We start from the raw sequence: 16024 nt of genomic DNA, 5'->3' as shown, positions 1-16024 counted from the left end.
TAGTTTTTATTAAGATTTCAAAATATCCTCATCAGATATTTAATGATGGTCTAAAGACGTTTATGAGGGATGCATCCGGCTGAGAGTCTCCAGTTAACAGGGTCACTGTTTAAACCAAAACACCGGCCGATCTCTGCCACGGCTTTTTGAGTTCAAAAGGATTTTAAAGCCACATGGAAAGGGTCAGCAAAGAGACAAAAGAGGTGCCAAAATCAACACACAGTGAACTTTCCTCACAGTAGCTTTAATCTGTTAACTGCTGTAGTTTAATGTTGTTCAAGGACAGCCTCCGTCTCTCTGAATATTTGTCTCTGATGACTGCAGCTGGAGACAGTGGGTTTGATTGAATGATAGTTTCTGTGTGAGTACAGCAGCTTCAAATGTTTCTTTCTCCAGCTTCAACCTGAGAGGATTCATGGTCACAGTCCACGCTGAGGCTGTCTCCTGCTGTAAGGTAAGACCAAGTGAAACTAGTTTGTAACATGTAACATCACAAGGGTTTTTATACTACATTGTGTCTTATTTTGTAAAAGGTATTGCTTAGCTGATCCTCACGGCATTTTGGAGATGTAAGTTGAAATTCACAGCAGCACACTGAGATCTTTGATCGTCTCACTGAATGTAATCTTGTAGTTTTGATTCATGCAGCTCGGGGCTGTTTGACACATCACACAGTTCATAAACAGTGCAGCGTGTACATTGATACTTGTAGCATTAGTTTGTCTCATGAAGTCATTCTTGTACTAAGTGGATTGCGTTTGTATGAAAATGGACTCAAATAAAGGCTGAATGAACTCAAAGACGTTGTTTGTGGTCTTAATGAAATGGGGACTGTGTTTTTGGAAAGACAGCTGAAGTACAGTTTCTGCCCTCCTGCCCACTCTGAGGGATCAAACCATCGGCTGTCTGTCAGGACCAGATTCAAACCAGCAACTCTCTACAGTAACATGTCATTAAGACAGCTGCTACGATGGCCCTGGTGTACAAAACGCTCCAACAACTCACAAAGTATAACCATGAATCATACAACAGCATCTCAAAACACGTCCTGTGATTGGTCACATTGTGTTGTGTGTTCTTATCGATTGTTGTGTTTTGCACTTCAGGACCAGCCTGAGCCGCATGGAATAGTTTCATTTTTTTTTATTAAACTTAACTTACCTTTTTATTCTAGCTAATTTATTTTAGGCCTGGACTGCATTATTATTTTAATCATTGCTTTAACGTTTATTTATCTTATTTATCTTTTTATTTATTGTATTCATCTGATCTTGTTAACACTATCTTATTTTTAACTTTTCTTTCCACTATTACTATTTTATTAATTTTACTGTGTTGATTTTTTTTTTTTTTTTTTTAATACTTTTTGACCTTTTTTTTGCCTTTATTGATAGAACAGCTGTAGAGATAGACAGGAAATGTGTGGAGTAGAGTGGGGGAAAACATGCAGCAAATGGTCGCGGCCTGCTGCGATGAGGACTATAGCCTCTGTATGTGGTGCGCTTAGACCATTAGGCCACCAGCGCCACAATTGTATTTATTATTATTTATTTTATTTATGATCATGCCTTTTATAATTCTACCATTGCTGTTGTTTTCTGTCTCTGTTATTCTGTGAAGCACTTTGGGCTGCATGTTTATATGTATGAAAGGTGCTGTATAAATAAAGTTAAGTTGAGAACAGAACATTTGATCTGTTTCTTGGGGAAGCCTGAAGAATACCTGTGTATAATATTGACCTGTAGGTGGCGCCACATTTTCTCTGAACAGCAACTGGAATTAGATAACTATTGAAAGGAGAGAGTGATTCCCAAACAATGTTGCTAATTTTAAAGGTGAAATGCAGTCATTTTTCCATGCACTAATATAAGGCTTTAAGGTGAAGTTGTCAGAGCTCATTATAAACTGTTATAAAATTCATACTATCCATTAATTCATTGTTTAGTTTTGAACTATGGTGAGAATAGCGTGAGATGCTGTCAAAATGATCCAAAAGGGGGGCCACTGAGCCGAATTAATACCCTGATAATGTTTATTTTCACCTACAAACCAACAATGTTCAAATCAATCAAATCAAATCAATCAAATCAGTGAATCCCCACATTTGGAGAGAAATTATTTTAAAGGAAAGATGACCATAATCCTATAACGCCAAGCGTATCATATTTGATACATCAGTTTTTGAGACCTGTACACTGATGAGACCCTAACACATTGATGCAATGTAAAACTTATTAATATTTCATTACTTAATTTATAGTCAATCCATGTTGAAAATGTGTGTATCAAAATAGATACAGCAGGTATATAAGGTCATTTATTTACAGATCTGTCAATCATCATTTTATTACATTTCATACATTATTCCATAAAGCAACATACAGTCTTTTTATTATTTCAGAAAACGCTAAAATTACATAATTAGGTATATTTAGAGTATAAATTGAGATATTTATATTGTATTTTTATATATACAACCTGCTGTATCACAATGATTGATGACTGGTTGAATGTTGCCATGGCTCCCTAGTAAATAATTGTCTTTTGCTCATTGATTTCCACTAAAAACTGAACAATTCAGAGAAATCTACAATACATTAGGTTTTTTTGTTGTGTAGTAGATACAGAATATGAATGACGTCGTGCAATATTGAAAAAAATACTTCTAGGTTTGAAATTACTTTGGGAAAAATCTGGAGGAAACTCAAAGTTTAATAGGCTAAAAATGTTGTTTGCATATGTTTTAGTTTGTTTAAAAAAGAAGAAACTTTGAGCAATACATTTACACCAAAATGCCTGATGTGTCAAATATGATACAAATTAAAACTCATATATCAAAATTGATATTTAATTTCTGTTTGTTTTTATTTGTCTGAAGGTCCAATAAACACTCCATTTTCAAAGAGTTAGAATATTCTGACAATTATTTGATGGTTCGGGCTTTACAGGGTCAAACATCACCAGAATAGTTTCTGATTAAAGGTACAATGAATTACTGTTTTAGACTTCAAAATAATAATATCTGATGAATATATTTCAGTGAAAGTTACAACATTTCCCCTGTGAGAATTTGAATTATTTTGGTGAAAGAGGAGAGTAAAATAAAGTTGAAGTACTTTAAATTAGTATGTTTGTTACATCAGTGTATGTGTGGGGGGGAAATTGGTACTTTTAAGGATTATCCAACATTAAAAAAGTCACGTTTGTCATTTCTTATAATAATGTTTGTGTTTAGGGTCAGTGTTTTTCACAGCATTTTTATGGTCTCCATTACATCAGGGATTTAAGTACACATAGAGTCCTTTATTGTATTGGTTAAATCTATTGAGATATTTTCAACCTGCTGCTGTTTCTCTGTGAATGAACTCCCTGCCTGTAAAATGGATCCACACAGAGGTTTAAAAGCAGGAAGGAGCTTGGTGAAATGATCTTTATGTAACATAATAAATTATTATAATTGTGTGTGTGGTCAGACAGTGCTCGGGATCATCAGGTTGAAGGTCAAATAATTGCAAGACATATAAAAAACAAAAATTGATTTTAAAGTAAAGACTAATGCACACCAACAACAATAAAATATGTGTCATTAAAATAAGTTAAAGCATCAGATTAATATTAAGAATATAGATAGTTAAAATGATTTAATAAAAAGGGTAAGGATAAGAGTTGAAAATAAAATAAAGGCTAAAAATATCAATAAACCTGAGTAGATAAAAAATAAAAAACAGAGATAGTTAAAATGAATAACCTAATAAATAAACAACATTAAAGTAAAGTAATAAAGTAGTTAAACCCTAGTTAAATCCAGACTGAATAAAGAAGTTTTCAGTGTACGTGTTAAAGTCTGATTATCTTACAGTAACAGAATAAATGATGATAACTGTGTGTGTGGTCAGACAGTGCTCGGGATCATCAGGTTGAAGGTGTTTTGTTGCTGGGGAAGACTCAGGTCCTGCCTCACCTCCCTTCAGCCTCACCCTCTTCTCCAAACTCTCCGGCAGCCAATCAGAAAATCCCTCTGCGTGTCGCTAGGCAGGAGTGAGCGCCGGCAGCCAATCAGATCGCTCGTGTCGGGAACGGGCTCCGGGAGCTGAGACAGACCGAGTGACAGCGTCTGATTCCCGGGAAAGAACCTCACGGAGCGTCCCTGGACAGGACCCTGAACACAGCCAAGATGCCGAACAAAACCAAGAAGGAGAAGGTGAGCCGGCGGCCCTGTGTCTGCGACATGGCCCTCTGTACAGTTTGGTGTTTGTGTTGTTGAGGCAGCAGTATCTGTCTGCTAATGGAGACTTTTATATGTTACCGAGCTGCAGCAGCAGCAGCAGCAGCAGCTAGCTGTCCTGACGGGCTAACCTGCTGTAAGGCCCCGCTAACAGAGGACGGGGAGCAGCCTGCCTCTGGCTGCAGGGATGCTAACAGCTGCATTAACCTGTGTGTTCGCCTCAGTGTCAGGTAAACACACACACACCTGCAGCTGTGTGAAGGGTTCTGATGGTAACATGACACGTTCGTGGGCTGCAGGGAGACTCCTGCTCAGGGGCGTCGTAGTGGGGGAAAGTGGGACTGACTTCCTAGGGCCCAAGTGGGGTGGGGGGGCCCTTCATGGGCCTGAAACAAAATGTGATTTCTACTACGCTTTTCTTTTGTTTTCTTATAACTGCAATAAGATCTCTAAAACTGTCTGAATAAATAAACACACATTCAGAATTCCTTTCTGGAAAAAAGGGGGGGTCTCTTCCTGTCGACTAGATTGATCGGCTCCGTGAGATGCGCGTCTCACAAGCGGCAACCTCCGGTCTCAAAATATGAAGCCCATGTGGAAGTGTTATAAACTGCAGTTCATCAAGCGTCCACTAGAGGCTGGCTGCAAAAACACCAGAAACCACACACACACCCATTCAAAGAGACGATCTTTACAGCAGAATAAACATGTTTACAGCCTGGTTCAAAATTATTTTTATTTTTATTTCTAACACGACGGTACAGAAGATATTAAGATTACAAGTTATGCCCAAATAAGGACATGACTGACTTAACTCCCAGACAGGAACACAGATGTTGGCTAGGAGGCTCAAACTCTGCCTCTTTACGTCACACTATGCCTGGTTGAGGTAAGCATTTCCAATATGGCTGCCGCCGCCGCCTCCACCAGTTGGCTTTAAAACAGCGCTCAGGAACAGACGGGAGACATCACAGATACTACATACATTATTTACAGTCTATGGCGTCTCGTGCCTAAAGTGGGGGATTGTCATATTTCCACAGCATCAAGTGTGGCTGAATCTGATTGAAAGTGAACTGTAGGTTTTTAAAGTTTTATTTGACTTCATGAGGTAAGATTATACCAAATAATGCCCCCTTGTTGTTATTCAACAAGTCACTTGGCTTCAAATAATCTAGAGGTGGACAGTCTGAAGGTCAATATTGTGCAGTTACATTTGGAGGAATTGTAAAGAAAACAATATTGATATGTATCTTAGATTTGAGTCAGTTAACCAGGATAGTGTTAAGCATCTATTTTTGTGTAATGCAAATAAACCAGTATTATAGCAGTAATGTTAGATTTTGAAGGGTTGGCTGTGGTGATGGGGCCCACTGAGATATCTTTTCAGTGGCCCAGAATTCCTGGTGACGCCCCTGAGCGCCGCCTCTCCCGGGAGGATGCGCCGCCTCTCCTGGGAGGACTCACCGCCTCTCCTGGGAGGACGCGCCTTCTCTGCCCGGGAGGACGCGCCTCCTCTGCCCGGAGGACGTGCCTCCTCTGCCCGGGAGGACGCGCCTCCTCTGCCCGGGAGGACGCGCCTCCTTTGCCCGGGAGGACGCGCCTCCTCTGCCCGGGAGGACGTGCCTCCTTTGCCCGTGAGGCGCGCCTCCTTTGCCCGGGAGGACGCGCCTCCTCTGCCCGGGAGGACGCGCCTCCTCTGCCCGGAGGACGTGCCTCCTTTGCCCGGGAGGACGTGCCTCCTTTGCCCGTGAGGCGCGCCTCCTCTGCCCGTGAGGACGCGCCTCCTCTGCCCGGAGGACGTGCCTCCTCTGCCTGGGAGGACGCGCCTCCTTTGCCCGGGAGGACGCGCCTCCTCTGCCCGGAGGACGTGCCTCCTCTGCCTGGGAGGACGCGCCTCCTTTGCCCGGGAGGACGCGCCTCCTCTGCCCGGAGGACGTGCCTCCTTTGCCCGGGAGGACGCGCCTCCTCTGCCCGGAGAACGTGCCTCCTCTGCCTGGGATGACGCGCCTCCTCTGCCTGGGATGACGCGCCTCCTCTGCCTGGGATGACGTGCCTCCTTTGCCTGGGATGACGCGCCTCCTCTGCCTGGGATGACGCGCCTCCTCTGCCTGGGATGACGCGCCTCCTCTGCCTGGGAGGACGCGCCTCCTCTGCCTGGGATGACGCGCTGCCTCTGCCCGTCAATTATTCATCCTGCAGAGAACAGGCTAGGCTCGGATATGAACCCGTGCTGACTGCCCATCATCCCGGCATGCCTCAATTAAACATGCATTCAGTAATCTCAGCCTGCCAGAAGCGTGTCCAGGGGCAGCATCCATTCTGTCCTAGTCTGATCCAGCCCCCCAGGATCCACCCCACGTGCCTCCTCTGCCCGGGAGGACGTGCCTCCTTTGCCCGGGAGGACGCGCCTCCTCTGCCCGTGAGGACGCGCCTCCTCTGCCCGGAGGACGTGCCTCCTTTGCCCGGGAGGACGCGCCTCCTCTGCCCGGGAGGATGCGCCTCCTCTGCCCGGAGGACGTGCCTCCTTTGCCCGGGAGGACGTGCCTCCTCTGCCCGGGAGGATGCGCCTCCTCTGCCCGGAGGACGTGCCTCCTTTGCCCGGGAGGACGTGCCTCCTTTGCCCGTGAGGCGCGCCTCCATTGCCCGTGAGGACGCGCCTCCTCTGCCCGGGAGGACGCGCCTCCTCTGCCCGGAGGACGTGCCTCCTCTGCCTGGGAGGACGCGCCTCCTTTGCCCGGGAGGACGCGCCTCCTCTGCCCGGAGGACGTGCCTCCTTTGCCCGGGAGGACGCGCCTCCTCTGCCCGGAGAACGTGCCTCCTCTGCCTGGGATGACGCGCCTCCTCTGCCTGGGATGACGCGCCTCCTCTGCCTGGGATGACGTGCCTCCTTTGCCTGGGATGACGCGCCTCCTCTGCCTGGGATGACGCGCCTCCTCTGCCTGGGATGACGCGCCTCCTCTGCCTGGGAGGACGCGCCTCCTCTGCCTGGGAGGACGCGCCTCCTCTGCCTGGGATGACGCGCTGCCTCTGCCCGTCAATTATTCATCCTGCAGAGAACAGGCTAGGCTCGGATATGAACCCGTGCTGACTGCCCATCATCCCGGCATGCCTCAATTAAACATGCATTCAGTAATCTCAGCCTGCCAGAAGCGTGTCCAGGGGCAGCATCCATTCTGTCCTAGTCTGATCCAGCCCCCCAGGATCCACCCCACGTGCCTCCTCTGCCCGGGAGGACGTGCCTCCTTTGCCCGGGAGGACGCGCCTCCTCTGCCCGTGAGGACGCGCCTCCTCTGCCCGGAGGACGTGCCTCCTTTGCCCGGGAGGACGCGCCTCCTCTGCCCGGGAGGATGCGCCTCCTCTGCCCGGAGGACGTGCCTCCTTTGCCCGGGAGGACGTGCCTCCTTTGCCCGTGAGGCGCGCCTCCATTGCCCGTGAGGACGCGCCTCCTCTGCCCGGGAGGACGCGCCTCCTCTGCCCGGAGGACGTGCCTCCTTTGCCCGGGAGGACGTGCCTCCTTTGCCCGTGAGGCGCGCCTCCTCTGCCCGTGAGGACGCGCCTCCTCTGCCCGGAGGACGTGCCTCCTCTGCCTGGGAGGACGGGCCTCCTTTGCCCGGGAGGACGCGCCTCCTCTGCCCGGAGGACGCGCCTCCTTTGCCCGGGAGGACGCGCCTCCTCTACCTGGGAGGACGCGCCTTCTCTGCCCGGGAGGACGTGCTTCCTCTGCCCGGGAGGACGCGCCTCCTCTGCCTGGGAGGACGCGCCTCCTCTGCCTGGGATGACGCGCTGCCTCTGCCCGTCAATTATTCATCCTGCAGAGAACAGGCTAGGCTCGGATATGAACCCGTGCTGACTGCCCATCATCCCGGCATGCCTCAATTAAACATGCATTTAGTAATGTCAGCCTGCCAGAGGCGTGTCCAGGGGCAGCATCCATTCTGTCCTAGTCTGATCCAGCCCCCCAGGAGCCACCCCACAGTCCTGAACCAAGACTACCTGACAGCCTTCCGAGATGGGCCTTCACAGTGAGCCTTTAGACCAGAAGTCAAAGCCACCACTATGAGGACATTCAAAAACGCCTTGAAAGTTGAACTGTGTCCACTGACTGTAGAAGTTGATCACACTTCTATTTTTGGAGCGGATTTCACCAGAACATCTGTCTCTGTCACAGGACTCATCAGGCTCTCACACACATGAGGGGAGATTTTAAACTTACATGGTGTTTATATTGAGATCCAAACTATAGTAACCCAGGATCAGCTGACACAACCACAAGAGGACTGAGGGATCGGATCACATGGACCAGTACTGTCCATCAGGTGTCAGTCCACTATGCAGGGTCTCTCTATCTTTACGGTCAGGAGGAGCGGGCGCATGAGCTGCTGTCTTTACGGTGTCACTCTGAACCTTTTGGTTGATATCAAGCAGCCGTGTGTCTTTGTGATGCTGTATGAATAATAAAATGTGTGAACAGAACGGGCATAGATGGGTTTAAACGGCTGCTAGATAATGTCTGTGATGAACTGCCACCACAACAGTCATTCCTATCCTCCTAACGCCAAAGGTAGCCATTTATGAAACAATAACAGAATAAAATATGCTCTGTGATATTTTGATGCTATAGCAGACCTGCCAACACTCCAGATGTAGGCGGGAGTCTACTGCTATTTAATTTATTCTCCCGCTGTACTCCTGAGTTGTTATTTCTCCTGATAATCTCCCTGTTTTACCTTGGTGTCAATCAAACGAGTGTCCCTCAACTTCTATGGGGGGAGGGGTTACACGTGCCCTTCAGATATTTTAATACCTTGATTTTGTTAAAACTAAGGACACACCAAAAATTCAGCCATCGGTAATGTTCAGTCGAAAATGGGCCAAAAGTGCAACATTCTGTTTCGGCTGAAAGACTTTTATCACCTAAACAACACGCTGAAACAGAATGTTGTGATGACGCAGGCAAAAACCGGGGCCAGTGCAGATGTCTGGATAAGGACCAACATGTCTGCCTCCGTTCTTCCTTTAATGCAGCACTAAAGAGTCTTCTAAGCAAAGAGGTTGAGACGGACCACGGAGTGAAAACAATGAGAAGTCCACTCTTAGAGTCTGTCAGCACACGTTTCACTGAGATCTATTCAGATCCTCTGCACTTCAGCGCGACTGTACTTGATCTGCGTTCTAAAGATCATTACTTGGATGTGGGAATAAAGCAGCGCACATGAGGAATGATCCAGGCCGCGATGGATGCAGAGAACCCGCTTGGAGAACAGAGCGCAGAAAAAAGGACTGGTCTCTCTGACCCAGATAAGGGGCATGCACCCTCGTTGCCTGATCTGTTCAATGAGATCCTTGATTTTAGTGAGGTTAGTACAGTTAGAGCCAGAAATACAATGGTAATAATACTTGGCAAGATCATTTCTTTTGGTGTTTTGGTTTTCGGCCTTGGTTTACTCATTTTCAGTTTTCGGTTTTAGCCAAGAATTTTCATTTCGGTGCATCCCTAGTTAAAACCTTAATTGAATTTGTACTATATTTTTTATTGGATCCTTCTAATCTCTAACCGTTTTTCAAGAAGTCCTCTACTTAGGCCTAATATTCAAACCTCAAAAACCTCCACCCCTCCTTTCCCTGTAGATGGTTTGATCCAAAAGAGACTGCATGAGATGGTTTCTGACAGCAGGTAAACACAGACACACAGATACTAAAGACAGGTAGATCTGTGACACCGGTAGCTGAAGTGTTGTTCTGAGTTCAACAAACTTCTGCTCTGTTTAAAGATTTGATCCATCCCTCATTAAAGTGGGTTAGCCCTGTTCTTGTTAGCTAACTTAAGTTGTGACGTGCGATAATGCAGCATCCTCTTTAAAGTTCATCAGGAGAGTTTAGAGCTGTGTGAGTCTGATGACAGAGTGCTGACAGTTAGGGGTGTCCTGATCCGATATTGATATCTGATATCAGTCCGATATCATCAAAAAATCCAGTATCGGATTTTATCGGCCTGCATCTAAAATCTGCGCTATAAGCAGTCCAGTCCAGACTCCGCTCCAGCACTTCTATCCAGCAGTGCACGGGTCCAGCATGGAGATCCCACGTGATCACAACAACAGCCTGTGCTATGAGTAGGAGTGATGTCGGCCGTGTGGCAGTATTTTTGTTTAAGTCCAAAAAAGACGTTGCAGCTGAGTGCAAAACTCATCATGCCAAGGTTTCCTGTGGTGGCACAGAACCGGGGAAGTTTAATACAACCAACCTCAACGCGAATTTGAAACAGCATAACAAAAAACAACATGAGAATGTTCACAAGCTTCCTCTGTGAGTCCACTATTGAACGTAAGAACAATCCTTTACAGTCCCTCCAGGAAGTTGCGATTTCGCGATCGCAACTATCAACGCAAATTCAACCAATCAGCGCAATTTTTTCGCGGCCCTGCAATTTTATACAATCACCGCAACTTTCTCGCAACTTTGACCAATTACCTTAATCTCAGCCCCTGTACGTCATCGGTTTTGTCATCAATTTCACTTCCTAGGAACATAAACATAAGTCCTCACTTGATCGGCACTTTTCAACAGCAAAACACGCACAGAGGACAGGTGAAGAGAGGGGACAGCAGGCAGGACAAGTGACCATGACAACGTTGTTATTTATAGATTGAGGGGCTCAGTGTTAGCTTGGTCACCTACCTGCAGCAGATGTGCTTTATGAACCAGCTCTCCTCACCTCCATGCATCTGTCTCTTCTTCATTGATGATTTTTACCCCCCGGTGTGTGTTAGTGACAAAGACACAACCGGGGGACGTCTGTTTAATATTTGATGTTTGACGTTGTTGCCGCCATCACCGTAAAAAGCTCCTCGTCTACAGCTTGATTTAATCCAGTTTGGTGAAACATCAGACACATTTAGTAAGTTTGGATCAACTCCTGGTCAACAAAGATGCAGATTCATTTCAGAGTGCGTGAACTGCCTGTCAAGTGCCTCTGTCACTGCGAGGTGCATTCAGGGACCGTCGTAAATGTGCAATACAGACCTTTCATGGCATTTTTCTGTGAATAAAGAGAATCAAAACACAGTCACAGTGGCCACATCAAGAATGTTTTCTAAATACAACTGTAATTTAGCATATTTACTTGCCCCTGAGATGTTATTGGGGGAAAAAAGCAACAAAAAAAAATCGCAACTTTCACCGCAATTTTTTCAAAAAGCTGTCGCAAATTCAGGCTTTTTGGGCCGCAACAATCACAAAAAAATCCCGCGAAATCCTGGAGGGACTGCCTTTACATTACTGGAGAGCAGGCTGAGTTCTTATCTGAGGGGCTCAGTGTTAGCTTGGTCTCTACCTGCAGCAGGTGTGCTTTATGAACCAGCTCTCCTCACCTCCATGCATCTGTCTCATCTTCATTGAGGAGTTTTACTCCCGGTGTGTGTTAGTGACAAAGACACAACCGGGGGACGTCTGATTACTATTTGACGTTTGATGTTTTTGCCGCTCTCTTCTTTTTACTTTTTAGCCGTGAGAGGCTGAATCATTTAACTTAAGATATTACAGAAAAGTGTTTGATTCATTGTTCTCTGTTTGAGTAATATCACTTGATCAAGCCTTTTCTAACATTCCACACTACAAAATAAGTAATAAAAGTATGCATGATTCCTGCTGATATCGGATCGGAACAATATCAATATCAGCCAAAACTCAAGGGTGCAAAATCGGTATCGTATCGGAAGTGAAAAAGTTGTATCGGGACACCCCTACTGACAGTGTCACTATCACAATATCACAGGTGAAGTTATGACATCACTAAGCTCTACCTGATAACCTCAGGTGGAGATGCAGAGGAAATCTCTTCCTTCTTTAAATAAAGAGCAGAAAGCAGCAGAGGCTGAGGATGCAGAGGTTACTGTAGGTCAGAGAACATTTATCTGTAGGTAATAAATAGGATTTAAAGGACCCAGATAAATGACTTTAAAAAGCACATAGAGATGTAGATTCATGTTACAGAGACTCCTTCATTGAAATAATACTTATGTGTGTGTATATATGTGACGTGTTGGTAAGTTCTGTATATTGATGTAAGGGGGGTGTGTACACTGCTGGCACTTGAGTGGTGGGTACGTCACTGTGGTTGTGTGCTCAGTGGTTACAAGTAATTCCACACACCTGTTGTCTGCTGGTTTGTTAACGAGGAAGGGTGAGTCGGGAGTGACACTTTCTGTTGACCGCTCCGCCTAACACCACATCAGTTTGCCGTTCTGTACTATAGCTTGTATATTGTATGAAGCATCTGTTCAAGTTGCGCATCAGTTGGTTTTTGGTTTGGTCAAATCTCCAGTCAGCTGCAACAGGTGTTAACATCAAAATATGGTGTCAACACAAACCTCTCTACCTGGAGTATGTGTGTGTAACTCCTCACTGCAGGGACTCACTCTACTCTCACTCTTCAACATGTTGATGGATTTTGTCATATTTGTAAGACATGGATTTTTTTTAATGTTGTATGTTTTCATTTATATATTTGACTGCAAACCTTGAAACTAAGAGACATTTAAAGTATTGACTTCCATATCTGTTTATTAAATGTATTAATATGCAGTTCAGGGTTATATATGACAGTAGGGATGTACATTTTAAGTATTTTCCGTGATCGATTTTTGGAAATGTTAACGATCAATTATCGATCAATTGATAAAAAAAACAAAACATTATTATTCTTACGTCAAAAACAATGCTAAATACGTTGTTTTCCCCCTAAATTGTATTTTCTACATTAACAAAATGCATATCACTGACGGGGTTGAATACGGGTACATGTTTGACACGCAGAATATCAACGATCAGGCTCATTAAAATATTCTACGTGGACATAATCTTATAAAGTGAAGGCTGAGACTACTAACAGAAAAGTACTTCAGACTCACAGTGTCCAGTTTTCTGCCTACTTATTCTTATTGAGAAAAATAATCATGTTGATCAGGTGTCAGCCGGGAGCGCAACCAGGTCGCTATCAGTCCAGCTGCAGAAAAGCTCAGACAGCTCTGATGTTGCTGCTCTGCAAACATAGCGTACCTGAATTTCCCACCTGTCTGTTGCCTTCGTATCCAAAGGTTAAAATGTCCTGTTTAAAGCTGTCACTCTTTGAGCCCGTGTTGTTGTTGGCAGCAGTTGCGTAGTGATTCTCTTTTAAAAAGCGCAACGTGGAGACCTGACGTGCAGCCGCAGCCCCCAACTGAGCGTTCCACCTTTAAAGGTGACATATCATGCAAAATGGACTTTTTAATGGTTCTCTACCTGAAATATGTTTCCCTGGCATGTCTACAAACCCCCCGAGAATGAAAAAAATCCATTCTGCCCCTGTTCTGATTTCTCCACCTTTCTGTAAATGTGTGTGAAACCAGCCGTTTCAGACTTCAGTGTTTTTGTTACGTCACAACAATATCCGGTCTGTCACGGAGTCAGAGCTCGGAGCTTGTTCAGTCCATAGACTGTATAAAATAATACTGAATCCCTCCTCTGTTTTTCATTCCCTGCACACATGTGTGCTAACAAGGAGCTTAGGAGGGAGGCATGCTAGGTGTAGGCTGTCTTAATAAACACAAAGGTCGGTTTTACTCCCCACGTCTGCAGATTTGAAGATCTAGTGGATGATTTTTATTTATCATGGATAAGTGCTAGCGCTAGTTAGCATAGCCACATAGCTACATGTCGTAGCTGTAGCTGTGTACCAAGACACACGTCGACATACTGACAAATAAAACAACAAGAAACACTAAATCTGTGACCAATCCTTCAGAAAGGTCCTGCTCCAGGCGCCTCTCCATCAGGATCAGATTCTGGATCAGATTCAGAGGGTTGAAGTAACGTGATCTCTGAGCAGCCGTGTATATTCAGCCAACATGTAAACATTAGATCAACATGCCGGAGAACCGAGGCACATCCACTTCCTGAGGGGGCGTGGTCAGAGGGAAAACGGAGTGTTCTGAGGAGGACTGAAGAAGAGGGATTTTCAGGCAGACCAAAATCTGATTTCAAAGTGTTTTTTTGAGCATAAACTTTAAAGACATGTTTTGGGGACGTCTTAGACCAATATATATTGATGAAAAAAGCGTGATATGTCACCTTTAAACAGCTGATTCACATCGAAACATGCTTTAAACTTAAAACACCTCCCTGATAGATGAGTGTAATATGAGACCACATGATGTTTGTTCCACGTGACGGAAAATTGATAACAAAAATTCGTGTTTCGAGTAATTTCTTACCAATCAATTAATCAATAATCTATTAATTGTGGTCATCCCTAATGGACGGGGTTGCTGGGTATAGACTGATTTTACCATACTCCAGAAAATCTCCCTATTTTTCACAGTCTAATGTTGGCAGGTCTCACTATAGCTGTGTTTTAGTCAGCTGTAAACTGGTTGACATTTGGCCCTAGATCATGTCCTGACCTGGTTCTGACTTTTCATCACTGAATCCTGTTCAGTGCTCACTGAGTATCTTGTGCTGTGGGCTTTTTTTAAATTGCAGACCTGTAGTCTGCTGGTTTGTTAACGAGGAAGGGTGAGTCGGGAGTGACACTTTCTGATAAGAACTATTTGTTTCATCATTTAGTAATTGGCTACCTATTAGCGAGGGTGATAATGTAATGCATCAACATGACTGTATTATGTTTCCTACTGTTCAGTTTGCATTGTGGAAACATCCTTATACAGTCACTGTTAATTAACACTTCAGTCAATCAGACTATTTGTAAAGCACTTTTCATACGATGATATTGTAACACAGTAGCTGCACATAAAAATAATAAAAATAGAATCAATTAAATATAGAAAAAAAACACAAAAATAACCCATCCCAACCCCAACCACAGCTCACAATCCATAAGTAGGGTTAAGAACATGATATATGCAAAAAGTAATAGTAATACAAAATAAATAGATAAAAAAAGAAGTTTCTGAACAAACTGAGGAAACACTATCATGATATCTTAGTGAGGACACACTGGAGGAAACATAAGACACTTGCCAAAATAAAATAAATGAATAAAATAATAAAACACTAAAAGATTAAACAGGAAAAGAAACTAAGATACTATAATTAAAACAAATACAGCAAAATAAAACAGAATAAATGTTAAAATTCTGAGATAATCTGTGAAAATCATCAAATCATCAGATCAAATTATTAATAAATAAATAATGAAATAATGCACAATTTAAAAAAAAAAGGAATTAAGATTAACTGAATGAATATTCTAAATGTGTCTGTTGTGTTTTAAAATAAGACAGTACGTAATTTAAAACACAATGTGAACTAGATAATAAATACAGTTAAATGGAATAAGACTCAGTTAAAGCCAGACTAAAAAGGTCAGTCTTGAGTTTGCTTTTGAAAATGTTTGACCCCCCCCCCCAGCCTGTCAGCAGAACCGGGTCCTCTCTTTGTCTACCACTGACAGCTGCACATTCATGTTGTGGTAGAAATGAGCACTTCAGTGGTAAAATGATCTTGCTGAGAGCTTCTCTTTGTACACAAAAAACATCTTTCTGCTCCAGATGATCCTCGCCCAGTCAGAGCCTGAAATATCTACACGTGTGAATAAGGAATAGAGGACAGTGTTGTTGTCTTTCTACTTAAAACTTCTTCCACTTTCTTCTGTGTGTGAACAGGAAACAACCAAATCTTCCAAAAGCAGCATGAAGAACAGTAACAGCAGCAGTAGCAGCGGCGGCGGTGGTGGCGGAGGGAAGGATGCTGCTGCTCCTGAAAACTCAGACGAGGTGAGTGTGTGTCGTCTCTGCTTCA

At 44.4% G+C, this 16024-nt stretch overlaps 2 protein-coding genes across 3 annotated transcripts in view; one reads left to right on the top strand and one right to left on the bottom strand.

Annotated features, from left to right (window-relative positions):
- LOC117811230 (NACHT, LRR and PYD domains-containing protein 3-like) overlaps positions 1 to 16024 on the bottom strand; it is a 574987-nt gene that overhangs the window by 428082 nt on the left and 130881 nt on the right.
- ppp2r5d (protein phosphatase 2, regulatory subunit B', delta) overlaps positions 4015 to 16024 on the top strand; it is a 32368-nt gene continuing 20358 nt past the window's right edge. The window contains exons 1-3 of one of the 2 annotated variants that reach the window (XM_034681399.1): positions 4028 to 4201; positions 4317 to 4455; positions 15889 to 15999. In XM_034681399.1, the coding sequence (XP_034537290.1) occupies positions 15916 to 15999 (84 nt within the window). In that variant the 5' untranslated portion in view covers positions 4028 to 4201; positions 4317 to 4455; positions 15889 to 15915. Of the gene's footprint in view, positions 4202 to 4316; positions 4456 to 15888; positions 16000 to 16024 lie in introns of both variants that reach the window. The other variant, XM_034681398.1, reaches the window with a different exon arrangement.

This window comes from Notolabrus celidotus, chromosome 4, assembly GCF_009762535.1.
Source record: "Notolabrus celidotus isolate fNotCel1 chromosome 4, fNotCel1.pri, whole genome shotgun sequence".
Classification (NCBI taxonomy): Eukaryota; Metazoa; Chordata; class Actinopteri; order Labriformes; family Labridae; genus Notolabrus; species Notolabrus celidotus.
Note: the sequence above shows the minus strand (reverse complement) of the source record. Positions and strands in the feature narration are given on the sequence as shown.